General features: G+C 40.9%; 1 protein-coding gene across 2 annotated transcripts; it reads left to right on the forward strand.

Annotated features, from left to right (window-relative positions):
• Window positions 1–209: 209 nt before the first annotated feature.
• TMEM41B (transmembrane protein 41B) lies at window positions 210–22,396 on the forward strand. 2 transcript variants are annotated; one of them, XM_081949552.1, is made up of 7 exons: window positions 210–487; window positions 7,076–7,193; window positions 9,326–9,454; window positions 13,412–13,505; window positions 14,964–15,068; window positions 16,630–16,768; window positions 21,153–22,396. In XM_081949552.1, the coding sequence occupies exons 1-7, from the start codon at window positions 382–384 to the stop codon at window positions 21,320–21,322; spliced, it is 861 nt and encodes a 286-aa protein (XP_081805678.1). In that variant the 5' UTR covers window positions 210–381; the 3' UTR covers window positions 21,323–22,396. The 2 variants fall into 2 exon arrangements, with proteins under 2 accessions (XP_081805678.1, XP_081805679.1); XM_081949553.1 differs by lacking the exon at window positions 210–487 and adding an exon at window positions 3,412–3,499.
• Window positions 22,397–23,850: the final 1,454 nt, after the last annotated feature.

The raw sequence follows: 23,850 nt of genomic DNA on the forward strand, positions 1-23,850 counted from the left end.
ACTAATTTAACACTCCTAGGTTCAGAGAACCATTTCATGCACGTCCGTACCCTCTTGCGTTATCTCAAGTATTTTGATCAACTCGCAGCTCCTTCGGCTGCTCCGCCTTTCGCAGAAGAAGGTCAAGTTTGCGAAACACCCAGCGCCTCCCTCAAACCCAACCCGAGCCAACAACGCAGTTGCGAGGCAAGCAAAAGCGGCTCCGCGGCTAATGCAACTCTGCGCCTGCGCCAAATACATCAGGCGAGGTGGTGGCGTGGAGGAAGAAGCCGTCACCGACCCCGCCTCCTCTCGCGGTTCTTGGCGCGGGCGAAGGTAGATCCGGGCCTGTTTGTTGCCGGCCGGCGACAGTGGTTGGTTGGCTCCGTCGCCGAGGGGAGTATGGCTCAGCGGGGCTCAACGCAGGCAGCCTTGGGGCGGACGATGGAGGCGGAGAGGCTACAGGAGGCAGAGATTGCCTTGGAACGGCATCAGCAGTTGATTGCAGGTCAGAAGCGGACGTGGAAGGGGACTACAAGCGAGGAATGCGGGGCATCTCTGGAATGAAGCAGGCTTTGTTGGACCTGCTGGGCTGCGTTACCCAGGACTTACAGGACAACAGATTCTTCTTCCAGGCACCAATTCATAAGGGTTTACGTTTGCCCTGGCTTGTTTTATTTGGCGGAGGGGGCGGGGGGAGGCTGCATCATGGTGACAAGGTCATACTGGATGCCTGCATTTCACACGTTTTCCAGTTGACCTCGGCAGTTGGAAACGTGTTCTGGCTCTGAGTCCTATCCGGAACCGTAACTATCTTTGTGAGATTATACTGTACAGGCTTGGAATCATGATGTGGCGTGAGGGCAGGTTTTCCCATGGTTTAATCCAGGCTCCCTCATGATAAATATCTATAGGTGATGTTGGGCAATTAACTCGAGGAGTTGCAGTAACAGTTGACTAAATCTAATGGAATGGGCAACCTACACAGACTTCGTAAATATGATCATAGCTTTATTTTTAGAATGTATTAATCTGTGGTTTATTGCACAGCATCATGCTAATTTTTTTTACTGAAATTACCTTTATTGCCACATGCCTAATTATAACTGGCCTAGCCAATCATATTTTAGCATGCTGAGCTACGCAAATACAAAATGTTAAGTGAATGAAGGTTTGGTACCAGTTGTTATAGTCTAGAATGTGTATTGTAGTTTGGCAGCAAAGGAGAATATTCTTCACTTTTAACTATCAGCTGTATTTTATCATGTAAATCAAATATTACAAGTCATAATGTAGTTGTACTTGCACATGGAGAACATAAAGATTTGCCACTTTCAGTCAGTTTTTCTGTGTAATCTGTTTTGAAGTAATGATAATCATATGGTATTTTTATTTTGCTTAGTGTGTTCTATGAATCTATGAAACCAGCCATTTAGTCTTATCTATTCATGCTGAGCATGTTGTATCAGCCTTACTGTTGTTTCTGACACCATCAACAATGCTTAAAACTTAGAAATATCAACTTGAAATCTAAAGTCTTGCTATATGCATAAATATGGCCATATATTTATACTTGCATCAGAAAAAGATGTCCATTTATGGTGTACTTTCAGCATTATTTTTTGTCTCCTTTCTGAGTCGTCCAGTAATTTATATCTTCACAATTTGTAATTTAAAAAATAGGTATAAACTTTGCTAACAATAATTTATTCTGCCTTTCTTAGGCATACTGGTGAGGAAGCTCTATTTTTTAAAAATTTCTAAAGACAGAAATAGGAACACACTTTCTTCATTTATTGTCTATAGCTCTGTTTTATTAATGTATAAGCAATTAATCCTGTCTAGTGTTGAAGCATATGGATATTGTATCTCTAGCATTTTTATTAAATTTATATAATTACCCATTTCACTATCATGTCTCTGAGCAGCTTACAAAGATAAAATACAGAAAGCAGCACAAATCAAAAATAGCTACAAAGCCATTACAGATAAAAATATTAAAAACATAATCACTGGAAAAGTACCACTGATTTTCCTAAAAGTCTAGCCACTTAGCAGGCTCTATACCAGATTCTTGGGCCAGATGACAAAGCCATGATTTCAGGTTCTTCTGGAAGCCATGTCTTATATATGTTTTGTATGAGCCAGCACACTGCATATACCTCCTAGTTGGGGATATTCAGAGAACAGTATGAATTGAATTGAATTCAATATTTGATGAAGTGTGATTTGTCTCTGTAATATAAGTATCCTGTGTACTTGCAAAACAACAGAGAGAATAATAATACCAATACAAGGGGGAGAATAATAATACCAATACAAGTAAAGAAGCTAATAAAAAGGATACATAATAATACAGCCCCACTGTATGAGTTAATATATATTGAATGTATATGTTAGACAGAACTGCAAATATTAATTGTTCAGTAGAGGGGGAAACCGTCCCTGTATCTAGTTAGCTTGCAAAGTAGGCTGTAGATGAGATATCCTGGTTTTCAATATTAGGAGTTTGCTTGGAGTAAAACTTGAGCTTTTCCTGTTCTTATGGCATTCTTGCAAAATGTGCTCAAGCTGATCAGTTATGCCCTTAGGAGTGCTGCAGATGGCTTAGTTGTAATTAAAACTAGCAAGTTCATCTAATCTAATAAGAGCGTGTTTCTGCCCACATTGGGGATGTCAGAAAAATATAACGGCAAGCTGAATGCAATGAAAATGGATTATTTAAGAAGTGTGCATGACAAAACAAAAAACCTAGATAGCGGTGCTGAACAGCTTTTGAATGCTTTTGAATTTTCAATATTTCTACATAAATGTCCTAAAATGTGATCTATTTTTCCTCAATAAATAAATGAGCAAGTATAATTTTTAATTAATTTGGTTGATTAGGTTGTATCTGTTTAATTTTAGGATACGGATGGAGATCATATCATGTTTTAGGTCACATTTATGCAGAAATGCTGAAAATTAAAAACTGTTCACAAACTTTTAAGTACTACTGTATGTCAGGAATGAATGGATGACAGGTGATTGTGGACTGAATACAAAAATGAGTGATCAGTAAAGGAACACGTACATTGAAATTGGTTATGTGGGGAGAATGATTGAGGACCAAATTAAAAAACAGATTTAAGAAAAGTGAATAGATCAAAAAGATGGAAAAGATTTAAAAAGTCACAGCTGGATGGAGAATAAACATCCTGAAAAAGAGAGATGTATTGGTATGATAGAAGCAATTAGGGTTTGTAAATACAGATAGTCCTTGACCAATAGCTTAGATTGTTCAAAGGGAGGCCCCCCCACCAAGGTACTTTTCACCTGGTTCCATCTGACAACTGGTCTGTATTTATGACTGCTTGTAGCATCCTATACACATGATCACGATTTACAACTTGTGTTTATTTCTAGTTTTTCGCAACAACAAAAAAGTCCCATAGAGAACAACAGGCTTCCTTTGTGATCATGGATTCATTTAATCACCATGGTGACTCCCTTAATAACTGCAAAAAAGTAGTAAAAACAGGTCAGTCACACAATAATCTGCTTTACAACTGTTACAACCTATGACTGTAATAGTCTTCATTGTGGTCATAAGTCAAGGACTACCTGTGTAAATATGAAGAGATATTATGTAGTGACTGATTTTTATCAGGCCTCTTGTAGGGATGACTCGAGCCTCTTTTTAACAGATCGTATTCTTTTGTACCACACAGTTTTTTATTCTGTCATCTCTACACTTTTCTGTTTCTTTTTTTTTTTATTGCCAGGTTTTCATCATTTGTTAACTGCCCAGAATTGCTGGGAGTTGGGCAGAACATAAATGTAATAATAATATATTTGCAAAAGGCAGTTTTACTTGGAACAGCTTGTGTCCTGCAATGATACTGTTAATATTATTAAACAACTTCCTATCCCAGGTCCTTGAAAAGGATTCAATAATTGGACAAAAGTACCAGATCCAGTCTAAATATCTGGCTAATTGTACAACCATACTAATAATGTCAGTGTAACCAATTTATTTTACAGACTTATATATCATTCCAGTTGCTAAATGAAGTGGCTTGCAGTCTTTAGTACTACACAGATCTGATTACATTTTTTTCCTTATCTCCTACCTTTAATTTCTTTTGCTTAATTTCTTTTTTCTGCATTGCATTTTTTACCATAATGTGGAATAGTGTTGAGTACCTGTGTATGCATGTATGAAAAAATGATATATTTTATTTTTGTATGTTTGGTAATGGTTATAATCTGCAACTCATCTCAGTGAAATGATACTTATAGGCCAAAAACTGGTGTTTGTTAGCATGTATTAAAACTCAAAAATTTAAAAACTGAATGGATAAATCATTTTGGATAGGCTTCATTAGTTGGAGGAAAATTATAGCTCATAGTTGAACGATCTGAAAGATGGACAGAAAACCTTCTAAAGTGACCAAAGGTGGTGGCTGATAAGACCTGTGAAGTAGTATTAAGCTTTAATGAGAAAGTAGAGGATTAAAAGAAAACCTTCACTAGAAGGAACTCCAGCAAATTGTCAAGGAAACAAGTGTTTCCTCCAAGCAGCCAAAAGTAACAAGAAGAGCCTGAGGCTGAGGCAGACTGTTAAGCAACCTATATTCATTATGTAAGAGTAATTGGAGTTAAACTTTATAAATCAAAACACACCAACATCAGGGATAGTGTATTACATTCTGCGGTACTTGGCATTTAAAAATGGGTGCTATAAAGTACATATGTTATCAGTTTTACATATATTTGGGCAATGAAGAAATATAATAAAGTTTTAACATTTTCTTAACTGTTTAAAATTTGCATAGCAGTTTTAAACTCAAGTTTTATGTTCTAATATGATTAATGTTATTGAATAGTTCAGTAAGTGAAGTGTTTATTTTATGTGGTTGCTAACATATGTTAAATATAACCTTTATAGAGAAGGTTTTGCTAACATAAGATGTTAAATCCTTGGTTTTCTTAATTATGAAGATTTTTAAAGCATTACTAAACACAACTGGGCCGGTTTACCTATTATGTTAAATAATAATCAACCATGAATTATCCGCCTGTACTGGCTGACTTCGCATAGCATGCTAAGCCACGTGCTTCTATAAAACCAGACAATTTTTGTAATTCAATTCAGTTTAATCTATTTTTTTCCAATTGTGAATCAACAATATAGGACAAAACAAAAAATGCAGAAGTTAAGTAAAATGATACCTAACCTTAATTTAAATGCTGTGTGTGAGTGTGCGTATGTGCATGTGTACCTTTGAGTCAGTTGACTGACTCCTGCTGACTGCCTAGATTAGTTTTTGCAGTTTTCTTGGCAAGATTTTTTTTTTGGAAATGAAGGCAAGATTGCCTTCTCCCTAGGCTGAGAGGAGATGAGAGTCCAAGGTCACCAATTGGCTTTATGATTAAGACAGAACTAGAATTCAATCTCTTTAATTTCTTAATTTCTAACCACTGCACCAAACTGGCCTTCTAAAATACATTAAAATATATAGAAATAAGTCAAATATCTAGAGCATTCTAGGATAGTGATTATAAAACTAAATAAAAGAACTTGTAAGAAAATCATCATCTACCAGCCTCTCAAGCAAAACTCATCAGCCTCCTTAATTAACTTTCCTTGTTTAAATTAATCAAATATTCAATTGTATTTGAATCAGGACAAGATATTTTTTCCTTTAAGAGGTGCTTAAATTTTTTTCCATGGGCAGAAGTGGAAAATGAATAATATGAAAATAGTTACGTGGTTTTATTACAATATGCACAAAAACACATATGGTATTTCAGGGAACTGACCATTCCTGGTAGCTGAATTCATTTTTTGAAATTGTAATCTGGTAAGTGCCTCTGTAAGGGAGAGCTCCGTTACATATCTAATACATTATTTTGATTAATGATCGATCTTTTTTTTTGAGCCTGATAATAAGAGCCCCAAATATTTGAGTCCATGAAAAGAGTGCCCAGATATCAATAAGAAGGAACTTGTTTTGTTTTACGTCCCCCAACTTTTGTTACCCAGATTCCAAAATCTTTGTCTTTTCAGCATTAGCATTAAGGGTTTTGTAGAACAATAACTGTCCAGTGTCTATAATACAGGTAACTGCTGATTTATGACCACAATTGGGACTAGAATCTTGTTCATTCAGCAAAGCAGTTGTTAAGTAAGATGTCACATGATTGCTTTGCTCAACTACTGCAATCCTGGCCCTCCTGGTTGCAGTTTTTAAGTGATCTCATGGGCCGTTAAGTAGCCAGAGTTCCAGGTAAGGAGCACAGGGTATCTCACTTGGATGGAGGAGGCTGTAGAAGGCCTGGCACACATTGTATGCAAGTTTCTCTTCTCTTAGGAGTTGAAAATTCTCCCTGCCCAAATCTAAGCAGGATTTTCAGCTCTTGAGCAAAGAGAGATTTGCATGTAGCCTGCACTGCTCCCCCCACCCCACCCCCTGGCCAGGCATCCTATGCTCTTTACCATACCCTACTGCCTCTCCACTCAGAGTCTAAAAATCCTCCCTGCCAAAATCAAGCAGGATTTTCAGGCGTTTACCCCAAGTGTTTGAGGGCCTCCCCCATCCCTGTGAGGCACCCTGGACTCCTTACCCTACTGCAGCTTGGATTTCAGCTCCCTTCAGTTCATTTATGTTACATACCGTAGATATTCTTACATTCATTAAATTACATTTAATAAAACTTGATGTTGCGTTTTGGCTCCTCAGCTTGATTTCATATATATTTTCAAATGTAACTTGGATTGTAATCCTAGAGAAATCTGTGTAGATTCTCAGTGTCCCTTCTCACTGCAATTTCTCATGTAAATTTATGGTCTAGTGGTTAAGACATCAGGCTAGAAAGCGGGAGACTATGAGTTCAAGCCCAGCCTTAGCCATGAAAGCCAGCTGGGTGACTTTGGGTGAGCTGGGTTGGGCTGATACTCCCTTAGCCCAACCCACTTCACAGGGTTGTAAGGAAAATAGGAGGAAGAATTTGTGTTGGACATCTTTACCGCCTTGTTATTTGCAAAAAATAATAAAGACAGGATACAAATAAATAAAAAAATTAAATTCATTACATTTTCATTGCATTTCAGGAAAAGCACATAAAGAAGGTGGATCTGCACGAATGTCGCTCCTCATCTTAATATCCATCTTCTTAACAGCTGCTTCTGTTATGTTGATGGTATATAAAAACTTTCCTCAACTTAGTGAGTAAGTATACCATGACAAACTCATTCCATTTTTAACACCTGTAATTGTATACACTTAGAGAAGTTATATAGAGTCTTGTGAGGTATTAAAAGATTCTAAGTATCCCCTAGAAAAGCAGATGATGTAATATCAATTTCAAAAAATCCCAACAAATTACATTTAGTTTTTTCTTGTTAGCAAATTATTGTACTATAGTTATTTACAGATAATACTTTTCTTCAAATGATAAAATATGCATGTTAACTATAAAAATCATTTGAGATCGGTTGACATTGATAACCTGCATCCTTGCCAATTCAGATTTAAAAGGTTGCCCAGTTTGTAAGTAAACTGGATGAAAGTTCCAATAGCATAAAGATAATCTTAAAATAAACTTAAGAATCCATCCTTGGATTGAACACATAACTTTCATCCAGTCTCCAACCTTCCCTTTTTGGAGAAGGTTGCTGAAAGGATGATTGGCACTCAGCTTCAGAGCTTCCTCGGTAAAGTGAATTATCTGAACCCTTTTCATTTGGGGTCCAAGCTGTGGTACAGAACTGCAATGGAATTGGTTGTCTTGCAGATGACCTTTGAAGGTTCCTGGAACAGGGGTGGTGTAACCATTCTGGCTCTCCTAGATCTCTCCATGGCTTTCAAGTCCATCAATTATGCTATTCTTCTGTACTAGCTATGGGTGTTGGGAGTCGAAGGCACTGTATTGCAGCTGTGCTTCTCCTTTCTCCATAGCCAGTTCCAGTGGGTGTTGGTGGGGAGGGAGAGATTGAGCCCTAGACCCTTGTAATGGGGGGTGCCTGAGAGCTTGAGTCTCTTGCATCTTCTCTTTAATATGAAACGATTGGGCAAGGTCATTTGATAGCACATAGTGCAGTATTATCATTATGCTGATTTACAGTTACACTTCTCTATCCTGGGCTGTTAAGGTTATACTGTTGTACTGCTGACTGACTGCCTGGAGGTTTGAGGGTTTGGATAGAGAGGAACAGTTTTGATTCAATCCTGGCAAGATTGATTGGCTTTGGGTTTTGGGTCCCCAGGATCTGTTGATATGTCAGCTTTGACTCTGGGCACGGTTGCTCTTCCCTAGACTGAACTGGTGAATAATTTGAGGGTCCTCCTGGTCTCATGGCCCCTACTCAAGTAGATAGCAGTCATGGCCAGCAGGATGGCCTTTGCACATATTCGCCTTGTGCGCCAATTGCACCCTTTCCTGGACTGAGAAGATCCTGCTCACAGTATCTTCATATCTTAGTCACTTTCCATATGGACGACTGCAATGTGTTGTACAAGTGTCTGCCTTTGAAGATCACCAAAAGCTATAACATACAGAATGCAATAGCATGATGGATCCCCCTACGTTTGCCCACTTCACACCCCTGTTGAGTGAGCTGCCCTGGCCCACAGTTTCTTTCTGGGTGCAATTCAAGGTGCTGATTATTGCTTTTAAAGCCCTATATGGCATGGGACCAGGTTCTCTCTGAGACTATTTGCCAATCCCATCAGTTCTAATAGGACAGGCACACTCCAGATACCTTTCCTGAAATGTTACTATCAAGTGGATCCTAGGAAACTTCAGTTAGGGTTGGCCTATTATTGGGGTGGGCTGTGTTTTCAAGAGAAACACGGTACTACTATGAGTCGCTCTGAGTTTTATATTTTAAGATAGGTGGCCATACAAATAAATAAATAAAATAATATTTTTATCACAGCATAAAACTTCAATTTTTTGTCTGCTGTACAGTGATGAAAATGATTGAATCTGAGAGGTTTATTTTTTGCTGAAATCTGTTCTGCAACCTTGTTTAGAATGATGACTCTGAAATTGATTCATAATTGCCAAAAATTTAAGTTGGAAGAATTTGGTCATCTAAAACAATCTAATGATTTCTGAAGTAGACTTGTTGCAGTGAGTATACAAGAAGACTACTGGTAGCAAGATTTAACGCTGGATAGATGAATTAGTTACATAAATTGAGCGATGCAGGGTTCCAAAATTATTTCAATGGGATCGAAGCTTTCATTAAAAACTGGGAATTATAATATCAAGGTAGTGTATATGTAGTAACATTTTGCTGACTGGAGACAAGAGTTCACTATATCTATTAATAAAATTGTTTATTTTTCCCCTACAGAGAGGAGAGAGAATGTATGAAAGTTCCTAGAGACATGGATGATGCTAAAGCTTTAGGAAAAGTACTCTCTAAATACAAGGATACTTTCTATGTTCAAGTATTAGTGGCCTATTTTGCTACCTATGTCTTGTATCCTTCCTTAAAAATATATACAAATTGCTGTGGAATGTGATGTGAATTAATTATGATATATTAATAATGCTTTTAATGCTATTGTTTCACTTGTAAGATAAAAGAGTGAAATAGATGCATAGAGATAAACCATGTTAACATACTGTGGTGGCGCAGTGGTTAGAATGGAATATTGCAGGCTAATTCTGCTGACTGCCGACTACTACCAGTTTGGCAGTTCGATTCTCACCAGCTTAAGATTGTCTCAGCCTTCCATCCTCCCAAAGTCAGTAAAATGAGGACCCAGATTGTGGGGGCAATATGTTGACTCTGTAAACTGCTTAGAGGACTGTAATGTACTGTGAAGCGGTACATAAATCTAAGTGCTATTGTTATACTATACCAAAAAACAAAAATGACTGTAAAAAAACTAGGAAAGTAAAAGACAAATCCCCTTCAGCAGCCAACATTCATATAAGCAGGAATCAACATCAATAAAAAAACAGTATTCTAGTCAAAGAACCACTAAGAAGTAAATCATACCCCCGTCAAAAGGGGCAAGGAAGCACTAAAGCAGCAAACCCCACCGTTCGGTTGAACTGCTGATGTTACCTAGTTGGGTAATGAAATATCTGCCAGTTCAGTGAACATCAAGAATTCCACGTTGACTTTAATGGATGAAAGAAATGCCTTTAGGAGGCTTCCCTGAAGGCTCCCGAGGCAAAAAAACGGCCCTATGAGCAAACCAGAAGTCCATTCCTGAACCGGTTTGCTCGTAGGGCTCGTTTTTTGCGCTCCGGAGGGAAGCCTCCAGAGGGTGAAAAATGGCCTCAAAAGAAGGCCGAAGTCAGCTGGCCAGCGCGCACATTGAAACAATTATCTATTAAAAGTTAATGTTATATTAGAATTCTCATATAAACAATGTTTAGCAATTAAATTCAGGGACATTACTCCCATCTACCAGCAATTTATATTACCAATAAGGCAGTTTTAAAAAATTGCTTCAATTTTTCACAGAAGTAAAGTGGCCTGTAAAGAAGTAATGTTGATTCATTGATGTGGACATTTACTGATGAATGATGATTATAGTTCAAGCCTAATTTTTTTATGCCAATGGTAAGAATTCTCAGTATTTTTAATAGTTTAAAATAGTAATCCTAACCTTGGATTTTAGATTCTGATTCAGTCTTTCTCCTAGGCGTTGCTTGGAGTGTCCAAGCATGGGTTAACTTCAGCTTGCTGCCCAAGGACTGAGTTCAAAGTTTGTGGACTCTCCAAGTCAGTGTAGTGTAGCCTTTATTATTTTTGTGTTCAGTTAGGTTACATTCCCTTAGCTCCTTTATTATTTTCTTCCACTCTGTCAAGAGAGTGAATTGCCTCATTGCCTTCAGACGTGCGAAACAGGCTGCCTGGAGCATGGCTGGTTTTCGCGTTGCCACGATCACAGCAACACCATGGGAGGCTCGCTAGCGGCTGCTGGCGAGCCTTTGGAGACAGGTAGGCAGTCAGGGTCCCCCAAAGAGCTGTCGGAGACTGGTAGATAGCCGGAGGCTCTCCTGAGTCTTTGGAATAGCCGACAGTTTCTCCGGTGCCGTTCCAGGCGCACGACGGCTATTTTGAAGCAGAAAAAATTGGCACGATTTATTCCTGAGGCGTTTTCAAGCCGCGGCAGCTTATTTCCTCAGCAGATCACCGCTGGGAGGGGTCCTAATCAACTGGCCTCATTCCGGGTCTCCAGACAGGCCTCCCCCTCCCCAGGACATTCATCAAGTGGCTGCAGGGACTTTGGCTATTGCCTGGCCATTCCCTGGTATTTAGAAATTTTGTGGATCTGCGAGCGCCTTGGACAGATCTGACCAGCGCCATTTTGTCTTGCCTTTGCTTCTCGACTGGGACATTGATAATGTCTAAAGGCCTCCTTCTCAACACGGCCAAGCCATCTTCGGCCCTAAAGCCTCGGTTCTTTTGCCAGCTCTTCAAGCCAGTCCTGCATCTGTGCCTGACATCATGGCCAGCATCATTGAAGCTAAAGCGAATTCCCAGGCAGGACCCACCTCTAGTAAGCGCAACATGCTCAATCCTGCTACTAAGGGTGAAGGGGCTGGGTGCCCATCCGGGAAGCAACCCAAGCCCAGGAAGGTGTCCAAAGCTGCTGAGAAGATGGCTGAACGGCACCAAAGAGCCCTTGAAAAACAATTTCAAAAGGCTCAATCACCCAAACACAGGCAGGGGATCCCTCTCCACCCAGGGAGGAGTTTGCGGGTCCTTCCCTTCCCACTCCCCAACGAGATAGGTCCCCATCCCTGGTAGGTGAAGAGGACTTTGGGTTCTCGACCAATCCCTCTAGGGCATCTCTTGGGTCCCCCTGCCCTTCTCTGGCTGAGGAGTCTGTGAATGAGGTCTGCTCCATTATGGAGAGGAATCTTTGCCTCCATCTGGGGCTGGACCAAGCTCGCCTAGGGATCAAGGGCCTCAGCTGTCCAGGGAAATGCAGGATGTAGTCGCACGTGCAATTTCCCAGGGGATTGCGGATGCCATCCAACAGTTAGGCATCAAATTGCCCATTCAGACCACCAATCCGAGCAAGGCCCGTGCCGCTGGGCCTAAGAATCCACTGGCTAGAGCTGCCTCCCCGGCTCCTTCGGGGGTCAGTGAGGTGTCCGAGGCGGAGGAAGGTGAGCAGGATGCTCCTGATTTTTCAGAGGACGAAAATCCTCTTCCCAATACGCCCATCTTCTTAGGCTTATTCAAGCCCTCTATGTTTAGAGCTATCCTTACCAAGCCAGGGTTTCCGTCACCCAAATGGGTCTCCCAGCTCAGGCAGACAAGACTTCCACTGATCAGGGCAACAAAGATACTATTGGGCCCCGGGATCTGGGTGCAGGGCTCTTCAAGGAGACCACTCCTCAGGATCTGGTCCCAGCCCCCCAGCTGTTCCTGGATGTTATCCAGTGCCAATGGGCCCAACCGGGTTCTATGGCTAATCCCAGTGGGGTAGATAAGAAGCTGTATACCATGGAGAGTAGCCTTGAGGATCTCTTAAAACTTCCTCAGGTGGATGATCCCATTGTAGCATTAACTTCCAATTCAGTGCTTCCAGCCAATCTGCTGGAAGTCTTAAAGGTTAAGGATAAGAGGGCGGAGAAGGCTTCTCATAAAACTCACCTGCCCACTGCATGGGCCATGAGAGCATCTTCTTATTTTAGCAGGGCAGCGCTGTTTTGGTTCCGTAAACTGCGCCCATCGAGGAAATATGCAGGGCTACGACATGGTCGTCACCATCTCCTTTCGTGAGGAACTATAGACTGGGTGCCTTTGCATCTGCAGAGGCTTCCTTCAAGAGAAGAGTTTTACAACAGGTCATTGCGACTCCCATGGGCCTGGACATTTCTTCTTCCCACCCTGGGACTACATAGCTTGGGTATGTCCCATCCTTGGACACTCCAAGCAGCGCCTAGGAGAATGACCGTTGACTTACCTGAATGGTCATTCTCTAGGTGCTGCGGGAGTGTCGAACCCCGCCCTGGGGTCATCCGCGGGTGCGTGTGTACCAACTTTGAGAGCATAGAACATTATCTATATATCTTCCTTTTTGATCTTATTCTTCGTTTTTTAAACTGAGCCTCGGAGGGGAGCAAGAGGCGTGGCTGCACAAACTTTGAACTCAGTCCTTGGGCAGCAAGCTGAAGTTAACCCATGCTTGGACACTCCCGCAGCGCCTAGAGTACGACCATTCAGGTAAGCCAACAGTCAATTTGTTAATATTCTGTCATACAGAATATTAAATGGAAATTTATTACTGCTTATTCAGGAAATACTTTTTTCCCCCAAACTTTATCTTGCATTTTAATCTTTTATAGTTGAAAACATGTCTACCCTTCAGAAATCTATAAAATTATACTATAAGACTTAACAGAAGGATTTGTTTGTTCAATAATTTATCGAAATTTGTTCTTAACTAGACCCATCATCTAGCCTGCAAACATTTGCCATTCCTGGATCTATATTTTTGAGTATACTTTCAGGATTTCTTTATCCTTTTCCATTAGCTCTATTTCTTGTTTGTCTGGTAAGTATATATTGCCAAGGGTAGTATGCTCTTTCTTTTTAAAAAATGCACTTAAGCTATTGTGAAAACGCAGAGTATGTGAATCGTGGTCGTGTAATGGTGAATGTAATGACCTATTCTTACCTAATAAATGGCATGGGAATATATTTGTACTTTTTAAATGCTTCCAAGGGAATTCAAATGTATTTAAAATAACAGTAATGCAATTCAAAATGGTAACTCAGTAATAACATAGAAATAACTATTGCAAGTAATATTGAACACAACCAACATCTGGATATTTATATCTGTTAAAAACTTTCAGAGGTCATTTTCCATACCTTTTTTTTAGGAAGGCTTCAAAAATATAATTATTAGTGAAAATGCCTGACACCATTGTCCAAAGCTGCCACAAATATGATATGAATAATAAGACCTGCTAGGATTTATAACATGAACATACTAACAAATACATGGCTTTGTCTCTGACTCCTAAAGTTTAAAAGAGGCTTGTATTCTGTAGCAAATAAACAAAGAATATAGCTGCTATAATATTGGTAAATATACAGTGTGCTCTTTTCCTAAACTGTTGGAAAACATACAGCTGTATAAGGCATTGCATTAATTGAACCTGAATGTAACAGAAATATAGATCAAGGTAGTGTAGTAAGTTCTGTCAAGGAATTTGAGATCGAACAGTTTGGATTGAGTTGAAATTCACATCTCTCAGCATCATGCATTTACTGTAGCTTAAAGCACCCTTAGCTAAACAGACTTTCCAAGAAAAATATTGTCTCCGCTTACTGATAGTTTGATAAGATAAAGATTAGGTTACTGTAATGTGTTTCTTGTAAAGCTACTTAAAAAAACAAATCAATGTTTTAGCTAGACTAGAAACTTATTTATTTTTACTTTTAAATCTGCCTAGCCTAATGCATTTATTTCTGGGCACAACTTAGATAATTGAAGTCCAGATTATTTGAGAATTTCTGCCTCATTGAAACTTGTTCACTGAATTTTTCTAAACTATTAACAAGTTACACCATCATATTTAGAATGAAGACAAGTAGTGGTTAGGAATTTTGCCTTCGTAATGGTGATAGTTACTTTGGGTACTCTCTTTCTATGCTTGTTTGCTTGGTGCCCATCTTAAAGTATTCAGATGCAAGGAATATAGTGTCTTGCTTTCTCAGGCTTTTTCTGTTGTCAAAAATGTGCTGCTACTATCTGTTTTTTTTTGTGTGTGCGTGTTAGATACTTTTTTTTCCCATGCAGTCAAACTCAGACTTGTGTTTTAAACATTTCCTTTCAGACAGTTTAAATTGACACAAATGCAAAGAAGGAGCAATTTTAAATGTACACATCAGCTTTTTGTATTATTTTGAAATTTATTTCATTTCGTTACAAATCATTGTTGCATGTTAATTACATTAAATTGAGTATCTCTCTGTAAGATACAGCTTTTCCATTTATTTGCAGTGCTCTGGACTTGGAGCTTCTTTTTGTTATATGCTATCGTATTTAGTTGGAAGACCAGTTGTATATAGATATTTAACAGAGAAAGCAGTAAAATGGTCAAAACAGGTAAGATCACTTTGGCGGAACATATATTCTGAACCATTAAATTAATAAAAGGATATCTCATCATTTTTTCCTACCTCTGGTTATAGAAGCTAGTTTATTCCTACAACCGGTTGTAGTATTAATGTGTCTCACATGAGCAGAAATACTCACATATTTTTTGCATGCGGAAGCCCTGCTGATTACCCAGTTTTCCAATACTGGTTCTGCCTCCCTTCTGTCATTCAACGTCTCTAGTCCCTTTGCTTTCATTTTCTGAAAGGCAAAATAATGGTGGGAGAAGGCAAGAAGGACCCATCATATGAACAGAGTTTTGTTACTTCATGTCTGAATCTTGTCCTATTTTTCTAGTCAACAAGCAATCAGGTGGAATGTCTTAAGAACTACAATACAATACAATAATAATACAATACAAAAGTAGAGTTGGAAGGGACCTTGGAGGTCTTCTAGTCCAACCCCCTGCCTAGGCAGGAAACCCTATACCATTTCAGACAAATGGCTATCCAACATCTTCTTAAAGACTTCCAGTGTTGGGGCATTCACAACTTCTGGAGGCAACTTCTGTTCCACTGATTAATTGTTCTAACTGTCAGGAAGTTTCTCCTCAGTTCTAAGTTGCTTCTCTCTTTGATTAGTTTCCACCCATTGCTTCTTGTTCTGTCCTCAGGTGCCTTGGAGAATAGCTTGACTCCCTCTTCTTTGTGGCAACCCCTGAGATATTGGAACACTGCTATCATGTCTCCCCTAGTCCTTCTTTCTCTTAAGCTAGACATACCTAGTTCCTGCAACCGTTCTTCATCTGTTTTAGTCTCCAGTCCCCTAATCATTTTTGTTGCTCTTCTCTGCACTCTTTTTAGAGTCTCCACATCTTTTTTACATCGTGGTGACCAAAACTGAATGCAGTATTCCAAGTGTGGCCTTACCAAGGCATTATAAAGTGGTATTAACATTCACGTGATCTTGATTCTATCCCTCTGTTGATGCAGCCTAGAACTGTGTTGGCTTTTTTGGCAGCTGCTGCACACATCTGGCTCATATTTAAATGGTTGTCCACTAGAACTCCAAGATCCCTCTCACAGTTACTACTATTGAGCACGGTACCACCTATACTGTACCTGTGCATTCCGTTTTTGTTGCCTAAATGTAGAACCTTACTCTTTTCACCATTGAATTTCATTTTATTAGATAGTGCCCAATGTTCAAAACTGTTATAGTATTTGGGTTTAAAGATTATCCATGTACAAAACAATTGGACGAATATGTCTTTCAATGAATGACAGCTTTTAACAGATCAAGATATGTTGGAAAAACAAAATATGTTTCATGGGCTAATTAGGAATTCTATGAAATGTGGGAATCTTGCAATCTGCTACCAAAGTATTCTCCTCTATAATTTTAGGTGGCTGAGGTCATTGATGTCTCCCTTTTCTGTGGCTGGAACTGATTTAATTACACAAAGGCTAACACTCCTAAGCTCCAGTAATGGGATTTATTACTTGGTTAAGATGAAACTGCTGAATTTCAAAGCAAGATTATTTTAATTTGGTATTCTTATGTCCCACAGGTTGAAAGACATAGAGAACATCTCATTAACTACATAATATTTTTGAGGATCACTCCTTTCCTTCCTAATTGGTTCATCAATATAACTTCTCCTGTAATAAATGTGCCATTAAAAGTATTTTTTATTGGTACTTTTCTTGGTAAGAATTCTGTTTAATATTTTAAAATATATATGTTTCCTTGTATGCATGATTTATTAGTGCATAGTGCCATCTGTTGGGCCAATTATAGATATTTTGGATAATTTTCATATTTGATTTTTTTAAATAATAATTGCTTATACAAGCACAAGTATAAAAAAAATGACCTGCAGCATCAGTGTTAAAATTTTGTATTTTCCTGTGCACTGCTTGGAGAGTCCAAGCAACGGGTTAAATCAGTCTGGTTGCCCTAGGACTGAGGAATCCTTTTCCTTGGCCACGCCTCCTGGTGTTGCTTGGCCCCATAATTTTTCCTCAATCTGCCCATTCAGGACTTGTTTTTGTGAGCTCCAGCTTAATTTATCTTAGGCTTGTTCCTCTTTTTCTTTTTCCTTGTTCTTATTTGTATTTTTTTACCCCTTACTTAGAGTAGGCTACTTAGAATTAATTTTTTTCACCGTCGTTGACTTTCTCCTTGAGACTCGGAGGTAGGCGTGGAAGTGGGGGGTGCTCCGCTTGCCATGCCACCGAATCAATTTTAAAGCGGTTCAACTACCGCAGGTCCAACCGTGGTGGGGCTTCCAACAGGCCCTTCCGCAAATCCAAGTGACCATCAACGGTCCCCTCCCATCGGGGTTCAGCTTCAACTGTTCGCCCCCCAATGGAAATGACCACGGAGGATGCCTGGGTCCTCCAGACCATCAGGGAGGGACTCTCTTTGGAATTCCTCTCTCAGAATTTCGTTCGCTGCCCAACCCCCTCTTGCCCTCTCAAGAGGGAGCTCATGACCCAGGAAATTCACCATCTCCTGGAGACCCGACCAGGAAGGAAAGGGGTTTTATTCCATTCTCTTCCTGGTACCCAAGAATTCAGGGGAGTGGAGGGCTATCTTGGACCTCAAGAACCTCAACCATCACATCGCATACAGGAGGTTCAAGATGCAATCCCTGCAGACTATCCTAGCAGGGATCCGCCAGGGGGATCTCCTCACGTCCATCGACTTAAAGGAGGCTTATCTACATATCCTATCCGACCACAACACTGAAGGTTCCTGCGGTTTTTCTACGCCGACCAACACTATCGGTACAGGGCCCTTCCATTCGGCCTGTCGTCGGCACCCATGACCTTCACAAAAGTTCTGTCGGTGGTTGCAGCGCAACACAGGTGCAGGCCCGTAAGAATGCAATGTTACCTGGACGACATTCTCATCCAATCGTCGCCCAGGAAACAGGCCTTACAGGACCTCCACATCACCATGAGGTCCCTCCGGAGTCACGGGTTCTCTTTGAATCTGAAAATGAGCCATCTCACTCCAACTACCAACCTTCTCTACCTGGGGGCAGTGATAAGACACCTCATCTTGCAGGGTGTTCCTTTCCCAGGACAGGATAGACAGTTTAGTATCCCTGACCTACAAAGTTCTGAGCTTGAGGCGAGTCTCCGTGCTACTCCTCTCACAACTGTTGGGGAAGATGATCTCCTGCATCTCAGTCGTCCCCTGGGCACGGCTCCATTCCAGAGAGTTGCAGTGGCTTCTCCTGCCCCATTAGAGAGCCAACAGGAGCAACTCATCCATGATGGTGCGGCTTCCCCTGACCGTGAAGAGATCTCTCAAGTGGTGGCAATCAACAGATCTACTGAAGGGACACCTGTTCAAGGAACCTGCGAGAGTAGTCATCATGACAGACGCCAGCCTTGCTAGCTGGGGGGCACACATGGGACATTGCATAACTCAGGACAAGTGGTCTCCAGCCGAAGCAGATTGCAACATCAACTTCTTGGAGCTGCGGGCAGCGAGACTCGCCCTGAGACATTTTCACTGGGACATTTTGCATCAGGATGTCCTGATGATGGACAATGTAGCCACCAAGGCACATATAAATCGCCAGGGCAGCACCAGGTCCAGGAAACTCATGGCAGAGGCAGAGGCCCTGGACAGGTGGGCAGAGCGTCACGTTGCTTCCATTCACTCCGACCACATCTCAGGAGTGGACAATACTCAGGCAGACTGGTTGAGCAGGACCACCATAGACAATGCAGAGTGGCAATTGGATCCGGTCCTGTTCCGCCAGTTGTCTCACAGATTCGGCACCCCAGTCATCAACCTGTTTGCCACCCAAGAGAACACACAGCTTCAACGCTTCTTCTCCTGCTTCCATTCGCCGGGGGCGGAGAGGATGGATGCCCTTCGATGCAGGTGGCCTCAGGGACTGCTGTATGCCTTCCCTCCTCTCCCACTGCTACCACAGGTGATCTGCAAAATCATTGCAGAGAGGGCGGAGGTACTCCTCGTCACATCCCACTGGCCTCGGAGATCCTGGTACCCCAACCTTGTCAGCCTGTCGGTGTCCACTCCATGGTGAATCCCTCAAGACCAGATCTCCCTCAGCCAAGGGGCGATTGTCCACCAGGACCCCCAGTGGCTCCAGCTGGCCGTCTGGCACTTGAGGGGGACCTCCTGAGGAGAGAGGGTCTGTCAGAGGAGGTGGTACATACCATCCAGGCGTCCAGGAGCCCTTCAACGAACAGGATATACGATTCCACCTGGTCCACCTTCGCCAAGTGGTGTGACAACCTCCAACTTGATCCAGTCACTGCACCCATTTTCTGCATACTGGACTTTCTACAGGAGGGCCTAGATAAGGGTCTCACCCCCAACACCCTTCGTCGTCAGGTAGCGGCACTATCCACCGTTTGGTCCAGTGATCCAACCCAGCCCTTCAGCAAACTATCAAGGGTTCGCTGTTTCCTTAAGGGTGCCTCCAACTTACGCCCTCCGGTGGTTCACCGTTATCCCACTTGGCAGTTATCGGTGGTCCTACAGGCGCTCACTTCACTGCCCTTCGACCCCCTACGTACAACTTCACTTTGACACCTCACCTTAAAGACTGTCTTTTTTGTCGCAATAACATCTGCGAGACGCATATCAGAGCTGGCGGTTCTATCGGTCCGGGAGGACCTTTGTGTCATTCATCTGGACAGGGTCATACTGCGATTGGACCCTGCCTTCATCCCAAAGATCAACACCTGGTTCCACAGGGCGCAAGAAGTCATCTTGCCAAACTTTTGCCTGCTCCCCAACCACACAAGGGAACATGTTTGGCATAAGTTGGACGTTAGACGGGCCCTGCGGATATACATCAAGCGTTCTGCAGACTTCTGCAGGTCAGAGGCCCTCTTTGTGTCATTCCAACCAGGCTCCTTGGGTAAGAAGGTGACATCTTCTACGGTCGGCAGGTGGCTGAGAGCATGCATTGCAGCTGCATATGAACATCAGTCCAGGGCAGTACCTCGACACATTACTGCTCATTCCACAAGGAGCATTGCCACCACCGTGGGCTGGGCTACCAGGCTACCATTGACGATATCTGCAGAGCAGCTACCTGGTCTTCACCATCGCCCTTTGTCAGGAATTATAAATTGGACATGTATGTATCGGCTGAAGCTTCGTTCGGCAGGCGGGTTCTCCAGGCGGTTGTTTCCACAACCGAATTCCAGGACTGACCTTCTGCCAGCCCTAGTGACATATAACTTGGGTATGTCCCATTGCTTGGACTCTCCAAGCAGTGCACAGGAAAATGACCATTGGCTTACCTGAAGGGTCCTTTTCTGTGCACTGCGGGAGAGTCGAACCCACCCTGGCTTCTCTATCCAGGGATTCGTGACCGTCGTGTCAACTTGGACTTTCCTTTACTGCTTCATCACGCTCCCAGACTTCACGGGTTCCAGCCCTTCTCAAAATTCTGGGGCCAAGCAACACCAGGAGGCGTGGCCAAGGAAAAAGATTCCTTAGTCCTAGGGCAACCAGACTGATTTAACCCATTGCTTGGACTCTACCGCAGTGCACAGAAAAGTACCCTTCAGGTAAGCCAATGGTCATCTTCCACAAAAATCTATTTTGAATCCTTGAAATAAGGTGGGTAGATAACATAACAGAAACCTGTCATGTTTGTTTGTTTTGTGCCCAGAATGTGGAAGTTGTAGCTCACTTAACTTAATTCATTTAACTAATTTAGCCAACTAATACAAATTTTTCATCCAGGGTTTCTACTTATTACTTTCATTCATTCATTATTTTGTTAGGTAATATGTATGCCACCTGTAAGAGTTATTGGGAGTCAGGTGGCATACAAATTTGAAAAACAAAGTATCTGCTTTAACTTGTAGATGTAAGGCAATCTTTTTTGGATACTGGCTTCATAACGCCTTGTATTCTTTTGTTATAAGAAGAATATACACAGGAATTTAACATAGCTGTCCACATTTTCTGTTGCAACTGCTTGGATGAGATAAAATAACAATCACTTGCTAATATTAAAAGTGTGATTCTGCTTTGAAGCTATTTATAATTTCTAACCAAAATATTTTTACCTTTTGTTTCCAGGTGTTGCACCACCATCTTTTGTAGCAATTAAAGCTGGAACCACACTTTATCAGCTTACTACAGCCGGTGAAGCTGTTTCCTGGAACTCAGTCTTTATTCTTATGGTTCTGGCAATTCTGTCCATTCTACCAGCAGTTTTCCAGAATAAACTTAAACAAAAATTTGCATAAGGATCACCCTGGATCTTCGTTTTCCATTTCATCTCAGGATCTGCACTACTTCTGTGATTCCTTTTCAAATGGATGTTAAGTATCTTAGAAAGAGGAAGCTGAAGACAACACGGAAGTTTTTAGATCTTTTGTTCAGTTATATTTATGGGGGTGGGGAGACAAAATCCACAGCTAGAAGAAAATTTTAAGGTGAACCATACCTTTTGAAGAATTCTGAGGCATTGCCATTTTAATCTATAATATTGAATCTAAATTTATACTTTTTGATCATTTAATGTGAATAATTTGTTTCTCCCATCTTTTCCTCATCACTGGATAATCCTAAGAAATTACAAATTGCACAATGAATTCTATAATCCCAGTGGAGTAAAAAGACTGCATCATTTGTTTATGCAAAAAGTCTTCATTGAACACATGATTAGGTGGCTTGACCAGTGTTTTTCAGAAATTTTTGGGTCTTTGTTTTTTGCTCATTTTTGTAAAAGATTGAGTGATTTAATTGTAGGATATTATTTTTTGTTTTCTTGAAATGGAGCTAATTTATCATGGCACATAGAAATACTACTTTCAATATTCTTACCTTGTTTGTGAGCATTTCAGTTATTTGGTTAAAATTTTATGGAACTTAATTGTCTATCAAAAAGCAGCCATCATAATACATTTTATAGTGGTGGTTTTGTAGGAGGATGTGTAGGATTGACCATTTATTTTGCAGTCATTTTCTTTTGGGTTGCAGGATTTATTAACATTTCGAGGTGCTGTACCATTTTTAAAACTTATAAATACAATCTGGCTAAGTAAAAATTCAATGAATTGCTTGAATCTAAAATGCCAAAGATATTTTCCAAGTTCCCCTTAAAGACCAGATTCCTTCAGTCATATTTTACAAAGCAGTTGAAATGAATGAGAAGTGCCTAAGTATGAACAAATTCAGTCTGCAATGGAAGAAGTGTTATTTGTTCACTGGGCAAAGATTAACCTGCAGAAATTGTATATTTTGTAAATAGGCCTTGCTATTATAATGTATCATTTTTCTAATGGAAGAGTAGCATATTAAAAATGGAATGAAGATTGGCTTTTGAATTTTAAGTACTCCTTAGGGGTTTTACTTTTAAAAGTAATGATACTTTTTGCTGAATTACTATTGTCATGGAATATTTTTCCTCCATTTACGAGATCTAATATACTGTTCTACTTCATAGCTACTTCTACTTATCAACCATTCCCTATTTCCCCAAAAATAAGACCTCCCAATCGGGCTTTTGAGTGCATGCGCTAATATAAGCCCTCCACTGAAAATAAGCCTTCCCCGAAAATAGCAGCAGCCATAAGTGGCCACGCTCACTGCCTTCTGCACCTCAAAAATAATACGACCTCCCTGAAAATAAGGCCAAGCACTTATTTCGGGGGTCAAAAGAAAATAAGACCCTATCTTATTTGGGTGGAAGCACGGTATCAGGGGTGTCAAACTGGTGGTCTGTGGGCTGGATGTGTCACGTGCAAGCCACACCTACCCCAGCTCTGCCAAGGGGGAAAACATCACGATACATCATGTGACGCAACATGACACAGCGAATTTGACATCCTTGCTCTATATCTAATGCTGATTGTTCCATGCACTTTTTTTATTACAAGTAGTCCATGTTTAATGACACTAATTGGAACTGGAAATTCTGTTGTTAAGTGATGTCATACATTGAAAAAAAACCATGTGACCATGACATTTAGTGACAGTAGTTCCAGCAGTGTCAGTTGCCATTGTTAAGTGAGGACCATGTATGATCATGACTTCCTACCAACTTCTCCTTTGATTTTGATTCTGGGAAGCTGTCAGAGAAGGTCACAATTCATAATCAAGTAGCCATGGGGACACACTGCTGTCCAATGGCGGATTAAGGCTTAGTGGTGCACTAAGCATTGACAAATCTTGATGCCCCTCCTTTGTACATACTGTACAAATCTTCATTGGTTTTTTGTTTTCTTTCTCAACTTTTTGGTGCCCCCTTTGGGCCTGGCGCCCTAAGCACATGCTTAGTCTGCTTAATGGTTAATACACCACTGGCGCTGGCAGGTCCAGCCATAACTCATTCAGTGCCATTGTATGTTTGAATGAGTAGTCATTAAATGAGGACTACCTGTAGATGCAGTCAAATGAACAAAGTCTTACAGATCATACAAGCAAAATCAAAACACTGTCAACATTTTTGACCCTCTCTGAAACAAGGCCAATATGCAAACCAAATGTGCAAGAAATTATATTTTATTACCCAGATTTCTATACCGCCTGCTTCTTAAGACTTAGGCAATTTACAACAATGTGAAATTATCACAGCATCAACCAATAAAGCCATACAACTACCGGACACAACATGATATCTAATTATTAAAAACAATCTAATTGGGCTGTGTAGTAGCTATTTTCTGTCTGAATGACATTCCATTAGTACTTGTTTCCCAGCTGACCTAAGATGTATAGTGTCTTTCAGTTTTGAATCAAAGGCATTCCATGACTTTGTTGAAGGTGCAGC

Source organism: Natrix helvetica, assembly GCF_964273705.1.
Source record: "Natrix helvetica genome assembly, chromosome: 1".
Taxonomy (NCBI): domain Eukaryota; kingdom Metazoa; phylum Chordata; class Lepidosauria; order Squamata; family Natricidae; genus Natrix; species Natrix helvetica.

Excerpts from the sequence above, each read along its gene's own strand:
- TMEM41B (XM_081949552.1), top strand. The coding sequence starts at position 382 with ATGGCTCAGCGGGGCTCAACGCAGGCAGCCTTGGGGCGGACGATGGAG. Across the intron at positions 7,194-9,325 it reads AACTTTCCTCAACTTAGTGA|AGAGGAGAGAGAATGTATGA; the intron begins GTAAGTATACCA and ends TTTCCCCTACAG. Across the intron at positions 16,769-21,152 it reads TTTTATTGGTACTTTTCTTG|GTGTTGCACCACCATCTTTT; the intron begins GTAAGAATTCTG and ends TTTTGTTTCCAG.